Source organism: Pelodiscus sinensis, chromosome 5 (assembly GCF_052426305.1).
Source record: "Pelodiscus sinensis isolate ZL-2025 chromosome 5, ASM5242630v1, whole genome shotgun sequence".
NCBI lineage: Eukaryota > Metazoa > Chordata > Testudines > Trionychidae > Pelodiscus > Pelodiscus sinensis.
The window spans coordinates 132,978,211-132,993,016 of NC_143056.1; the positions used below are offsets into that span (position 1 = coordinate 132,978,211).

Genomic DNA, 14,806 nt, shown 5'->3' on the forward strand with positions numbered 1-14,806 from the left:
AAACACTTGTTCATTAATCCAAGAAGTAAGCAGTGACTTATAACTCTGCTGTGGGAAAATCAGAGTGAAACTCTGTCAGACAAAAGTGATAATTGCTTAGCTCAAGAAGGGGTAAGAGAAATCAAATGTTAGTCTGTCTTCCCTCTCTAGGCAAGGTGAGCTCTGTGGCTCAGCATATCGGTTTGGGACAAAACTGGCTAGCATAGCAAATTAATCATTCTGGAATGTGAAAATGGCATTTATGTTAGTCGGTACAGAAACGGAGATACAGAATGAGAGGCAGTGGCCTCAGTGACTTTGTAATTGCCTGTTTTTTCCAACCAAAGATGACATTCTGTTATCTCAAGGAGTAGGCACTGGACTGAATCTTTTAATGCTGCAGGTTTTGAATTCAATGCCTGCTTATTAGCAAGGTGTCTGTATGTGTGTGTTTGTGGTGCAGGACACTCACACATACCTGCTGAGGAGAGCGATGTGGGGACCTTTTTCCATCGATAGCAAGTGCCAAGTTGGAGCCGTTGGGAAGTTTTATATTGAGATCTATGATCTATGAGACATGCTCCCTGAATCAACTAGGAATAGCTGAGCTCAGAGAGACACAACACCTCATTAATGTCCTTAGTTAACGAAATCCAGCTTCAGTGTAACTCATAGCCTGGGGATTAATTGTCCCACTCTTTCCTCCTGTGACATAAATGATGCAATTTCTATCAGAGTTACCTAGAAGAAGGTTAGTTCTGGCTGGGACCGAACAGAGTTGATCAGGAAAAAGATGATTTGTTTGATTGTTTGTGGAAATCAAAATCTTGAAATACAGGAGTGTCCCTCAGAAACTGCAGCCCGCTGTGCTCTTCTGTGGCTCATAGACTCATAGGCTATGTCTAGACTGCAGGCTTCTTTCGAAAGAGGCTCTTTCGAAAGCATCTTTCGAAAGAGCCTCTTTCGAAAGATCGCGTCTAGACTGCAGAGCAAGCCGCTTTTTCGAAAGAGAGCACCCAGCGAGTCTGGATGCTCTCTTTTGCAGAAGCCCTATTTACATTGAAGAACGCCTTCTTTCGAAAGAGGAACTTTCGAAAGAAGGCGTTCTTCCTCGTGAAACGAGGTTTACCGCCATCGAAAGAAAAGCCGCGTTCTTTTGAAATAATTTCAAAAGAACGCGGCTTGAGTCTGGGCGCAGGGGAAGTTTTTTCGGGAAAAGGCTACTTTTCCCGAAAAACCCCCTGAGTCTGGACACGGCCATAGACTTTAAGGTCAGAAGGGACCATTATGATCATCTAGTCCGACCCCCTGCACAGTGCAGGCCACAGAATCTCACCCACCCCTCCCAAAATACTCCTCTCACCTATATCTCAGATATTGAAGACCTCAAATACTTTGAAGACCCCATAATGCAGAGAATCGTCTAGCTGTGATCTGTACCCCATGCTACAGAGGAAGGTGAAAAACTTCCAGGGCCTCTGCCAATCTACCCTGGAGGAAAATTCCTTCCTGACTCCAAATATGGCGATCAGCTAAACCCTGAGCATGTGGGCAAGACTCATCAGCCAGACACCCAGAAAGTTCTCTAGTAATTCCTATCATCCCTCCAGTGACCTATTTCCCACTGATAATGAATGGTCATTTAGTTACCAAGATACTCACATGCTGGAACTATATTCCCCAAGATACAGAGTAGTTTCACCTATTGCAGAACTGCCCTGGAACTTTAGCATAGACCCAAAATCAGTTTGCAGAGGAAGTGAATTGGTATTTGAAAGAGAGAAAGATGTTACACTCGCTGGTGTAAGTGTAGCTCCATTAAACTCCTGGCTGGATGAACTGGCCTTCAGGACCATGGACAGCTCAGTGCTGTTATGTGTCAGCTCACAGGGGCATGGTCAAACAGAGTTATGAATTTTCTTCAAGACAAGAGTCAATTAGGCATAGTTGTGTTTATTAATCTCACTGGGTACGTCTAGACTAGAGGCTTTTCTCGACAGAGGCTTTGTCAACAGATAGGCTGTGTCTAGACTACATGCCTCTGTCGTCAGAGGCATGTTGATTAGACACATAGGCAAAGGCAAATGAAGCCGCGATTTAAATGATTGTGGCTTCATTTAAATTTACATGGCTGCCGCGCTGAACCGACAAACAGCTGATCAGCTGTTTGTCCGCTCAGCGCGCTAGTCTGGATGCTCCCCTGCCGACATCAAAGCCCTTTGTCGGCAGCCCCGTTATTCCTCGTGGGATGAGGTTTACCGGGGCTGCCGACAAAGGGCTTTGGTGTTGGCAGGGGAGCGTTCAGACTAGCGCGCAGAGCGGACAAACAGCTGATCAGCTGTTTGTCGGCTCAGTGCGGCAGCCATGTAAATTTAAATAAAGCCTCGATCCTTTAAATCGCGGCTTCATTTGCCTTTGCCAAAACAACAAATCTACATGGCTCCGTCAGCGGAGCCATGTAGTTTAGACGTACCCATACTGCCGACAAAACCTCTGTCGACAAAGAGCATCTAAACTAAAGCCAGTTCTGTTGAGAAAGGAAGCCGCTTTTTCGACAGAGATTGCAGACACTCTCTTTTGAAAAAAAGCCAGTGTGGATGCAATAGCGCCTTTTGTCCACAGAACTCTGTCGATGAAAGGCGTTATTCCTCGTAGGATGAGGTTTACCGCCGTCAACAAAACTGCCGTGTTCTGCCCTCAAGTGGTTGGGCTGTGGAGGAAAAGAGGAAGAGACAATCAGTCATGTGTGCAACAGCTGTCACGAGGGCATGCCCTTGCTGTAAGGGACTCTCCTTCAGACAGGAGACTCAGAGGTTCTGAAAGTAACACCACATGTGAGCTAGGCATCAGTCTGAGCGTCACAGGAGCCTCAAAGGGCCAGTGGGACCAAATGCCCCCTCGCACTGCCAACACACCCGTGTGTCTTGTGGAAATGGCTCCTGGCACCACTTGGCAAACTTTACCGCTGCACATGTTTGCATGATGTCCAGGCTTGGCATGACACGTTTCCCTTGTGCATCAGCCACTCTGCACCCACCTCCTCCACCCTGTGTGTGGCACAACCTCACAGCGCTCACCTGTTGGTTCTTCCCCGATGTCTGAAGACACCTGGGAGGCCTCTGGGGTCTTGGTGACCAGCTCCAGAGTGAGGGTCATGGTGTTGTTGTCATTCTCCTCCTCCACCATATGGTCTCGCTCTCCAGATTCCCTGGACTGCTTGAGCTCCCGCTCTGGTTCATCCACCACAGGCTCAGATAACCCAGACTGCAGGAGATGCAGTGGAGTCCGGGCTTCCCCACCGCCGAGAATGTGTTCCAGCTCCACGTAGTACAGGCAGTAGTGCGGGTCTGCCCCAGAGTGGGAGCTCTCATCTCGGGCCTTCGCATGCCCCTGGCACCACTCTAACTTTCGCCCGAACTTGCTCCATGGTGAGGGAGTGGTACCCTGTCCTGGACAGTCCCTGGGCCATGCGGCTATACATTTCGGCATTCCTGCGGCGTGTGTATATGGCTTGTAAAGATTGCTTCTCACACCACAGCTCGAGGAGACTCTTAAGTTTTGGCCCAGACCATACCGGTGCCTGGCTTTTGGAGCCCTTAGGTGGGTCTTCAGAAGGGTCCCTAGAAGGGCCAGGATGGTCTTGGGGCTGGGACATGCCTGGGATCCTGTGCGACAGCAATAGCTGTGTGCTGTGGCTGGTTTCCTGCCGCTAATGGCTGGCAGGCTGCCTATCCCTTTAAAAGTGGGCTGCAGACAGGAATAGTAGAGGAGCCAGGCATGCAGATGGACTGTCAACCAGGGCTTCTTTCTGGAGGCCATTTTTGTCAACAGAACTGGCTCCCTGTGTCCACATACACCCTTTTGTCAATAGATCTCTGTCGACAAAGGCATTCTGCCTTGTAAAACCAGGTTTAGCGCTGTCGACAAAACTGCCATGTTCTGTTGACTTACTGTTGATAGAACGCAGTGGTAGTGTAGATGCAGGTATAGTTTTGTCAACAAAAGTCCACTTTTCTTGACAAAACCCTGTAGTCTAGACACACCCAAAGGCGCAACAGGCAATTGGAAATGCTTATGCCCATACAATCTGTAGGGAGTCCCATTTGTGTTACCTTGCACCTGTTCCTGTCATCTCGCACCAGAGCACAGTGGATGTGGCTCCAGCTGGGGGGATTCAGGGCACCCTCCAAGGTCTAGGTCCCTAGTGAGACACACTGGGCATGAGACTCCCTACACTAGTTATCCTACAGTTGTTTACTGAGTGTCCGCGAGCTGGCCCAATGCCACTCAACATTACATACTCAGAAAGATTCAGGAGAGGACATAGCCCACTTTCCAGGGCACTATCCAGCAGAACTGGAGACCCAATTTTCAAATAGCTTCTCCCTATCAGATCAAGTGAGAATAAAGCAAGAATTCGGCTATCTCTCCCACATTCCCCTGGAGAGCTCTATTCATTGGACTAAAAGATACAAGGGAAACAGCAACATCATTGCCTCTTCCACTTCCATCCATTATGTCAATCCGAGCCCTTCATTGTTTTTGCTTTTACATGGAAAATTCCCCAAGAAGGAAAGAAAATGTTGCATTTCCAATTATGTTAAATGTTTCCATTAGCTGAAAAGGTATTTTGGTCCATGTTTTCCACTTGCCAAATATTTTGGGAATTGTCAGATTGGTATCAGATTGAACTGAATTTCTTTTTGGAGTTTTTGTAACCACCCCTTGACTCCACCATCAATCAGTTGCTGCACTCTATCCATTTTTCACTCACGGTCCCCTCAGCCATTCCATTCCTACCCACCCCCCTCCATCCCTGTTCTTCAGAGTCTAAAATAGCACACAACAGAAAAAGGGGTGAGTGCAAATGAGTATAAATCTTTCTATCCTCTTTGACATTCGGTGCCCTCTCTTGGAAACATTACCCTTGCTAATAGTTAAAAGAAGGGCCACTTTTGTAACCCTCGTACATGGAAGGATACAAGGCTATCTCTACAATTACCCGATAAAGCACCTAGACTGCAGAATAACAGCAGGGTGTGCAAAATACGCTTTGGTTTAATCATAAATCACAATCACAGTGGAATTACCTGCAAGGAACTTAAATATATTCCTCAGATCATTCCTACTGCAAGATATCAGCACAGAATGATCTTTAACTCCACCTTGCGTTCTTGGCTAGTTCATCTCATTTCCTTGATTCAAAGAGGGATGTCCATTCTTGGAACTCTTCTAGAAAGTGGGTGCATTCAGTCATTCCCAAGTCCACTCGATATATTCCTGATTTTCTCTTTTAAAGTTCCACCAGAGCTAGGAGTCTAGACATTGCATATTTTAATGGAGGCACCTTAAAGATCTGGGAAGATTTCTAATATTTTTGAATTACATAACATGAAAAGTGACTAACGTAGTGTAGTAATATCTTTCTCATCCTGCGTTTTTGCTTTGGGGGAGCCAGTGATTGGTACCCATATGCAAGATACCAATCTGCCTTTTAAGAGATGGTAAAGAAGTCAAGGAGAAGTGGAGCTAAATACCATCCAATTTGTATCTGCAGGTAACTTCTTGCTCTCCATTACGAGGAGATGAATCTGGTGGCTAAAAGCCATCACAGCTGCATTGCTCTTACACATTCAGTAAAGTCATCAGTGTCAATATTTAAGACCGAATGAGAACCTGGTTCTGCTTCCCTGACGACTTGACTCAGTTACCTTTTTGGGACACCCAGAGATTCCAATCACTGGGCAAAAAGAAAGCCAACAACAACCTTCCTTTGTTTTTAAGAAAGAAATCACACATGTCATACTTCCGACCATATAATGTAAGCAACCACAATACAAAGACGAGGGGGACAGATGTGATGCTCGTCTTTTCTTTCCCAATATAAAGGGCTCCGTGCTTCCAAAGCAGGTTACATATATATTTGATCCTCACGCATTTTGCTGGGTCAGTAGCCTCCTGAAATCTTGGTTTCAGTTCGAGCTAGGAGATCTTGTTGGAGTACAAACAAATTCACAATAATAACAGTCTGATCATGAGCACTGCTACAACTGGGCTCTGGAAAATGAAATTGCAATGGTCTGGGAATGGAATTCATCTGTTTTTGCTCTTCAACACTGCATCTGTACTGAGTTAAAGAGACTTATGACTGAGTGAGAGGTTTATATATGACTTTCTTCAGGGCACCCTTCACCTCTGTGTTCCTGAGACTATAGATGATGGGGTTCAACATGGGGATCACCAGCGTGTAAAATACTGAGGCTACTTTGTCTGTTTCCATGGAATAGCTGGAGGGGGGGCGTAAATATATGAAGAGTTGGCTGCCATAAAACAAGATCACCGCCGTCAGGTGACAAGTGCAGGTGGAGAAAGCTTTGCGCCGGCCCTCGGCAGAGCGGATCCGCAGGATTGTGGAGATGATATAGACATAGGAGAGGAGGATAATCAGAATGCTGATTACTAGAGTAAAGCATATAGAAGCAAACATCACAATCTCATTGATGAGGGTGTCAGAACAGGAGAGTGCCAGCAGTGGGGGAAGTTCACAGAAGAAATGGTTGATGATATTGGAGCGGCAGAATGACAGCCGTAATATACAACACGTGTGTATCATTGCATCTGCCAGCCCCACCGCACACACACCAGCCACTAGCTGGTTACACTGCTGCCTGGACATGACGACTGTATAGAGCAGGGGGTTACAGATGGCCACATAACGGTCATACGCCATCACAGCCAGCAAGAGACACTCAATATCTCCAAACCAGCAAAAGAAACACCATTGCACAGTGCAGGCAGTCCGAGAAATGCTTTTCCTCTCAGCTAAGAAATTCTGCAGCATCTTAGGGGCAATTACTGAGGAACAGCAAAGATCAAAGAAAGACAAACTCCGGAGGAGAAAATACATGGGGGTATGGAGTCGGGTGTCAATTGTAATTAAGAAGGCCATCCCCCCATTCCCTACCAGGGTGGTAACATAAATAAGTAGGAACAACACAAACAGGGGGATCTGCAGCTCCGGACGATCTGTCAGTCCTGAGAGAATGAACTCAGTCACCACTGAATGATTTCCCTCTTCCATCTTTTCTGAGCTACTGTGATGTGGGGAGGCAGATGTCTCAGACAACCTACCCCTTCTCTGTAATGAAATTGAAGAAAAATGAAGATCAGTTTCTCAATGGGCACCAGTACCATATTGGGAAATGATGAAACCACAGAGCCAGATGTTCAAAGCTGATCATTCCAGATGTCCGAAATAATGCGCTCACTGTGCCCAACGAAGGATACATAGATCAGACAAACCCTCCCACCACCACAAACACTTGTTCATTAATCCAAGAAGGAAGCAGTGACTTATAACTCTGCTGTGGGAAAATCAGAGTGAAACTTTGTCAGACAGAAGTGATAATTGCTTAGCTCAAAAAGGGGTAAGAGAAATCAAATGTTAGTCTGTCTTCCTTCTTAGGCAATGTGATCTCTGTGGCTCAGCATATCGGTTTGGGCCAATACTGGCTAGCATAGCAAATTAATCATTCTGGAGTGTGAAAATGGCATTTATGTTAATCGGTACAGAAATGGAGATACAGAATGAGAGGCAGTGGCCTCAGTGACTATGTAATTGCCTATTTTTTCCAACCAAAGATGACATTCAGTTAATTCAAGGGGTAGGCACTGGACTGAACCTTTTAATGCTGGTGGTCTTGACTTCAATGCCTACTTATTTCCATGGTTTCTGTATGTGGGTACATGTGCTGCAAGACACTCACACCTACCTGCTGAGGAGAGCGATGTGGGGGCCTTTTTTCCATCGACAGGAAGTGCCAAGTTGGAGCCGTTGGGAAGTTTTATATTGAGATCTATGATCTATAAGACATGCTCCTTGAAACAACTGGGAATAGCTGAGCTCAGAGAGACACAACACCTCATTAATGTGCTTAGTTAACCAAATCCAACTTCAGTGTAACTCATAGCCTGGGGATTAATTGTCCCACTCTTTCCTCCTGTGACATTAAATGATGCAATTTCTATCAGAGTTACCTAAAAGAAGGTTATTTCTGGCTGGGACCGAACAGAGTTGATCAGGAAAAAGATGATTTGATTGTTTGTGGAAATCAAAATCTTGAAATACTGGAGGGTCCCTGAGAAACTGCAGCCCGCTGTGCTGTTCCGTGGCTCACATGCTAAAACTGTATTCCCCAAGATACAGAGTAGTTTCACCTCTTGCAGAACTGCCCTGGAACTTTACCGTAGACCCAAAATCAGTTTGCATAGGAGGGGAATTGGTATTTGAAAGAGAGAAAGATGTTACACTCGCTGGTGTAAGTAAGTGTAGTTCCATTAACTCCTGGCTGGATGAACTGGCCATCAGGACCATGGACAGCTCAGTGCTGTTATGTGTCAGCTCACAGGGGCATGGTCAAACAGGATTATGAATTTTCTTCAAGACAAGAGTCAATTAGAGATAGTTGTGTTTATTAATCTCACTGGGTACGTCTAGATTACAGGCTTTTCTCGACAGAGGCTTTGTCAACATATACTGTCGAGAAAACGTTTGTCGACAAATAGCATCTAGATTACAGCCAGTTCTGTCAACAAAGGAAGCCGCTTTTTCAACAGAGATTGCAGACACTCTCTTTTGAAAAAAATAAGCCAGTGTGGATGCAATAGTGCGTTTTTTTGACACAACTCTGTAGACAAAAGGCATTATTCCTCGTAGAATGAGGTTTACCGCCATCGACAAAACTGCCACTTTCTGTCAACTTACTGTTGACAGAACGTGGCGGTAGTGTAGAAACAGGTATAGTTTTGTCATAAAAAGTCCACATTTGTTGACAAAACCCTGTATTCTAGACACACCCACTATGTCTCTTCTGTTACAAGCTTAATACTGCCAGTTGGTTATACAGCTACTGCAAAGTGACTAATCAATAAGCAGATACTGTCGACAAAGCCTCTGTCGAAAAAGAGATTCTAGATTACATTATCTGGATAAAATAATAGATCCCCTTTTTCGAAAAAGAGCATCCAGACTGCCGGACTCTCTTTCGATACAAGAAGGCACCCGGAAACACTTCTTGCAGGGCATGGGGACAGCATTTACTAGCTGGTGATACTCCCTGCCCTTTGCAGAGACGCGTGCTTAATGGGACCCCCCTAAACAGCCATTGCTCTGCTCCTGCAGCTGCCTCGCTTACCTCTTAGAAGGACAGCAAAGGTTTGGCTGTGCTTGCTGTGAGTGCCCTGCTTTCTGGGACATCGCAGCAGTTTGGGTTTTTTTGGAGTTTTTTCTGATTTTGATCTCTGTTTTTGCCATGGAGCCAGAACTGCCCCTGGGCAGGCCATGGCCCCACACCATCATTCTGAAAGTTCTGCTGCATCTACATGACACAGTCATGATGATCCTTCCCCATCTGGATGCAGACCAGAGATATGAAAGCTTCACCTGGGATGTAGGACAAAAGCCATACTTCTTTCTGGAAAGGTGTTTCTGGAGGCTTGACACCAGCTCCGATGGGTAGGACTGGCTCATTATGGAGTTGTGGGATGACAAGCAGTGGTGCTGCAACTTCCAGATGGAAAAGGCCGTGTTCCAGGAGGTGTGTGCCTGGCTCGCCCCTGCTCTCCAATGACAGAAGACTCACCTGCCCCCCACCATCCCTCTTGAAAAGAGGGTCGCTATTACCCTGTTTAAGCTCACAAAGCCCGACAACTACTGCTCCATGGGACACCAGCTTAGCATGGGCAGGTCTACTGTCAGGGCAGTTTTGATAGAGGTAAGTCATTCTAGGGGGACAGTCAATGCTGGGGGTGTGAAAAAGAGGGACTGTCAGGAAAGGGCAAGGAGGAGTGGGGGATGGGGTGGATTGAGAGTGGGAGGGAGCTCCTCCACTCACCCTGCACTGCTCCGGAGGGGGGGGGGTTGAAGAGGGGATTCCTAGGGTGTTTGGGGGAGCAGGTTGGGGGTGTTCTTCTCCCAAGGCTCAGGCACCCCATCTAACATTTTTTGTCTGTCTATTTGTCTCTTTCTGCAGGTGGTGAGGGCCATCAATTCTGAACTGCTGAACAAGCTTGTCCATCTGGGAGACCTGGACACCACTGTGGCCGGCTTCGTTACCCTTGGCTTCCCAAACTGTGCAGGAGCGCTTGATGGGATCCACATCCCAATCCGTACACTACCCCAAGAAGCAGCCCAATTCGTTAATAGGAAGGGATACTTTTTAGTGGTGCTCCAGGCCCTGGTCGACCACTGGGGACAGTTGACTGATGTTTGTGGTGGGTGGTCGGGGTGGGCTCACGATGCCCGCATCTTCAGGAATTCGTACCTCTACTAGAGACTGCAGGCAGGAACATTTTTCCCACATCGGGAACTTGCCTTTGGGGATGTGCACATGCTGGTGTGCATTGTGGCTGATGCCTCCTACGCCCTGATGCCGTGGCTGATGAAGCCCTGCACCGTCCACCTGAATGCTAGCAAGGAGCATTTTAATGCTCATCTTAGCCAAGCTCTCATGCAGGTGGAATACGCGTTGGGACATTTAAAAGGGAGATACTATTGTTTGCTCCCACTGCTAGACATGAGGGAACACATGTCTGTAACTGGGGTGGTGGGGGTGCTTAAAACCTGGAGGTAGAAGGACTTGGAACCTGGAGGTTGGAGGGGGTTCAGGTGGGACAATGCTTTCCTGCTCACAAGCGCCTGCCGCCTCTTGTGCAGGGACAGCCATAGCCTCAGTGTCGGGTTGGGTAACTGGCAGAGTGCTGGACAGGAGAGGGGAGGTGCACTTGGGTCTGGGAGGGTTGGTGGAGAGGGAGGTGCAAGGGGAGAATGGGGTGATAGTGGCACAAATGGAAGGGTGCTGCTGTACAAGCTCTTCCAGCAGGTGATCATGCCACAGAGGCTGTGTCCACACTCAGGGGTTCTTTCGAAAAAAGTAGCCTTTTTTCGAAAGAACTTCCCCTGCATCCCGACTCAAGCCGCGTTCTTTCAAAATTATTTCGAAAGAACGCGGCTTTTCTTTCGATGGCGGTAAACCTCGTTTCACGAGGAAGAACGCCTTCCTTCGAAAGTTCTTCTTTCGAAGGAAGGCGTTCTTCAATGTAAAGAGGCTGTCTTCGAAAGAGAGCATCCAGACTCGCTGGGTGCTCTCTTTCGAAAAAGCGGATTTCCGCTATCGAAAGATCCGCCTGCAGTCTAGACACGCTCTTTCGAAAGAGCCTCTTTCGAAAGATGCTTTCGAAAGAGGCTCTTTCGAAAGAAGCCTGCAGTCTAGACACACCCTAGAGTCTCTGCCTCCATCCTGTCTTTCAGGGTCTTGTTGAGATCATGCAGAGTCACCACATGCATCTTCAGAACCTCTGTATAAGCACACCAGTGCCTGCGGCTCCCGCGTCCCTGAAATGGAGGTGGAACTAGGGTGCTGTGGCCCTCTTGCACAGGTGGTTGGGCTGTGGAGGAAAAGAGGAAGAGACAGTCATGTGTGCAACAGCTGTCCACAAGGTCATGCCCTCGCTGTAAGGGACTCTCCTTTAGACAGGAGATTCAGAGGTTCTGAACGTAACACCACGTGTAAGCTGGTCATCAGCCTGAGCATCACAGGACCCTCAAAGGGCCAATGGGACCAAATGCCCCCTCGCATTGCCTTGTGTGTTGTGGAAATGGCTCCTGGCACCACGTGTCACACACCCATGTGTCACACTCTACCGCTGCACATGTTTGCATGATGTCCAGGCTTGGCATGACACATTTCCCTTGTGCATCAGCCACTCTGCACCCACCTCCTCCACCCTGTGTGTGGCACAACCTCACAGCGCTCACCTGTTGGTTCTTCCCCGATGTCTGAAGACACCTGGGAGGCCTCTGGGGTCTTGGTGACCAGCTCCAGAGTGAGGGTCATGGTGTTGTTGTCATTCTCCTCCTCCACCAACAGGTCTCACTCTCCAGATTCCCTGGACTGCTTGACCTCCTGCTCTGGTTCATCCACCACAGGCTCAGATAACCCAGACTGCAGGAGATGCAGTGGAGTCTGGGCTTCCCCACCGCCGAGAATGTGTTCCAGCTCCACGTAGTACAGGCAGTAGTGCGGGTCTGCCCCAGAGTGGGAGCTCTCATCTCGGGCCTTCGCTTGCCCCTGGCACCACTCTTTAACTTTGGCCCGCACTTGCTTCAGAGTGAGGGAGTGGTGCCCTGTCCTGGACAGTCCCTGGGCCATGCAGCTATAAATTTCCACATTCCTGCGGCGTGTGTAGACGGCTTGTAAAGATTCCTTCTCAGACCACAGCTCGAGGAGACTCTTAAGTTTTGTCCCAGACCATATCGGTGCCTGGCCTTTGGAGCCCCTGGGTGGGTCTTCAGAAGGGTCCCTAGAAGGGCCAGGATGGTCTTGGGGCTGGGACATGCCTGGGATCCTGTGCGACAGGAATAGCCATGTGCAGTGGCTGGTTTCCTGCCACTAATGGCTTGCAGGGTGCCTATCCCTTTAAAAGGAACAATGGAGGAGTCAGGCATGCAGATGGACTGTCCACCAGAGCTTCTTACTGGAGGCCATTTTTGTCAACAGAACTGGCTCCCTGCGTCCACACACACCCTTGTGTCAATAGGTCTCTGTCGACAAAGGCGTTCTACCTTGTAAAACCACGTTTAGCGCTGTCAACAAAACTGCCATGTTCTGTTGACTTACTGTAGACAGAACGCAGCGGTAATGTAGATGCAGGTCTAGTTTTGTTGACAAAAGTCCACTTTTCTCGACAAAACCCTGTAGTCTAGACACTCCCAAAGGAGCAACAGGCACTTGGAAATGCTTATGCCCATACAATCTGTAGGGAGTCCCATTCGTGTCACCTTGCACCTGTTCCTGTCATCTCGCACCAGAGCACAGTGAATGTGGCTCTAGCTGGGGGGATTCAGGGCACCCTCCAAGGTCTAGGTCCCTGGTGAGACTCACTGGGCATGAGACTCCCTACACTAGTTACCCTACAGTTGTTTACCGAGTGTTCGCGAGCTGGTCCAATGCCACTCTCAACGTTCCTACGGGGCTGGGAACTGAGGTCAAACTTGTTTACCACTTTGTAGTTACCCAGCTCTAGGCATGGGTTAAAGCTGATAAAGTCCAGCTGCTGTTTGCATTTGCTGACACCAGTGCTGTGTACTGCTAGAATAGAAACTTCCACCTTGGGCCTATTGATCTGCAGGCTCCATATAAGAGTTATTATGTAACAGCATGACCTAAGGGAGGGAGAAAGTGTTCCTGGCTGGTTGCTGGGTGGGAATGTACATTCATCCTGAGGTAAAAATAAAACCCCAGTGAAGGCTCTGCTTGCACCAAAGCAACGCAGGAAACTGAGAGCGGTTTCATTAAATGGGGAGCCTGCCAAGGGAAAGAGATTCTCTATGGGCCCGGCAGAGGGAAAAGTTGAGGCAATAGGAACTGCACCCCCTTGAGTGTTGTTAAGGGAGCGGTTGTGTAGTGGGATAGCTGCCCCATTCTGGTAGGGAAAGAGTTAAAAGGAAGCAAGCAGGAGCCTGCACAAACATAGCCAATCAGGATGAAGGGAATTCTCAGCTAGGCCCTATAAAAGGCTCTGGAACTGAGGCGAGCTCAGTTGGAGCCTGACCAGCAAGGGTGAAAAACTTTGGACAGAGCAGAGCTTAGGAGGCTCAGGGGAGCAGAAGAAAAAGGTCCAGCCTGATACCTGCTAGGCATTGGCTTTCCTACAGCGGCCGAGAAGAAACTAGGGTCACGGGGAATTGGCCTAGAGGAGTGAAAGAGGTCCCAAGAAGGCTGCTGCAAGAGGATTCCTGGCTCAGAATCCAGAGTAGCGGGAGAGCCCATTTCAATGTTCCCTCTAATTTTTTTCCATCTGTGTGTGGAATGAATTTTCCTCAGGTATGTGGGGATGTGCACCACAAGTAGAAACACATACTGACAGCTGTGGGTGTCCGTGGGAGCTGTGGTAAACAGCTGGGCAGATCCTGAATCTCGCCTGGGTGGTTGCCCATGTAGACAGCTCACAGGGCACATTGGCAGGGATCCCCCCCTTTCCTTGTTCAATGCACCTGTCCCATAGGAGCATGGCCAACACAGATTGCAGATTGCCCCTGTAGAAAGAGTCGTGCTTCCCTGAGCACCACTCAGTCTGGCTGTGTCTACACTGGCCAGTTATTCCAGAAAATCAGCCGCTTTTCCAGAATAACTTGCCAACTGTCAACACTGGCCCCTTGAATTTCCGGAAAAGCACTGACGATCTAACATAAAATCATCAGTGCTTTTCCAGAAAAACTATGCTGCTCCTGTTTGGGCAAAAGTCTTTTTCCGGAAAACTGTTCTGGAAAAGGGCCAGTGTAGACAGCAAAATGACTATCAGGGCTTTTTTGCAGAAAAGCGCGCCTAGATTGGCCACGGATGCTTTTCCACAAAAAGTGCTTTTCCAGAAAAGCGTCCTGCCAATCTCGACGCCCTTTTTCTGAAAATACTTTTAACGGCAAACTGTGTGACTGAAAAACAGAGGGTGGAAAAAGTAGGTGGAAATGTTATTGGAAGGCCTCTGTAACTCAGTTCAATGAACAGAATAGGGACTATTCCAGCAGCTGCAGGGGTGAACACAGAGACCTCATTGGAGGCCAGGCAAAAAGGTAAAAGATAAGTGCTCTCAAGAGGGAAGGCTGTGTGGTCATGGGTGGGTGAGGGGGTTAGGTCAGTCCAGCAGAGAAAGGGTTAAAAGCAGGGCAAAGGGTGTGTAGACATGTGTGTGGTCTAGCGCTCTGAAATTTGGGGCTCATTTCCTGGCTCAATAGCAGACCTCTTCTGAGAGGGCCACAGATGGGCCTACA

The 14,806-nt window shown here is 48.1% G+C and overlaps 1 protein-coding gene across 1 annotated transcript; it reads right to left on the reverse strand.

Moving 5' to 3' along the window:
• Positions 1 to 6,121: 6,121 nt before the first annotated feature.
• On the reverse strand, positions 6,122 to 7,060 carry LOC149524410 (olfactory receptor 5AR1-like). Its single transcript, XM_089778853.1, has one exon. The coding sequence runs from the start codon at positions 7,058 to 7,060 to the stop codon at positions 6,122 to 6,124; it is 939 nt and encodes a 312-aa protein (XP_089634979.1).
• Positions 7,061 to 14,806: the final 7,746 nt, after the last annotated feature.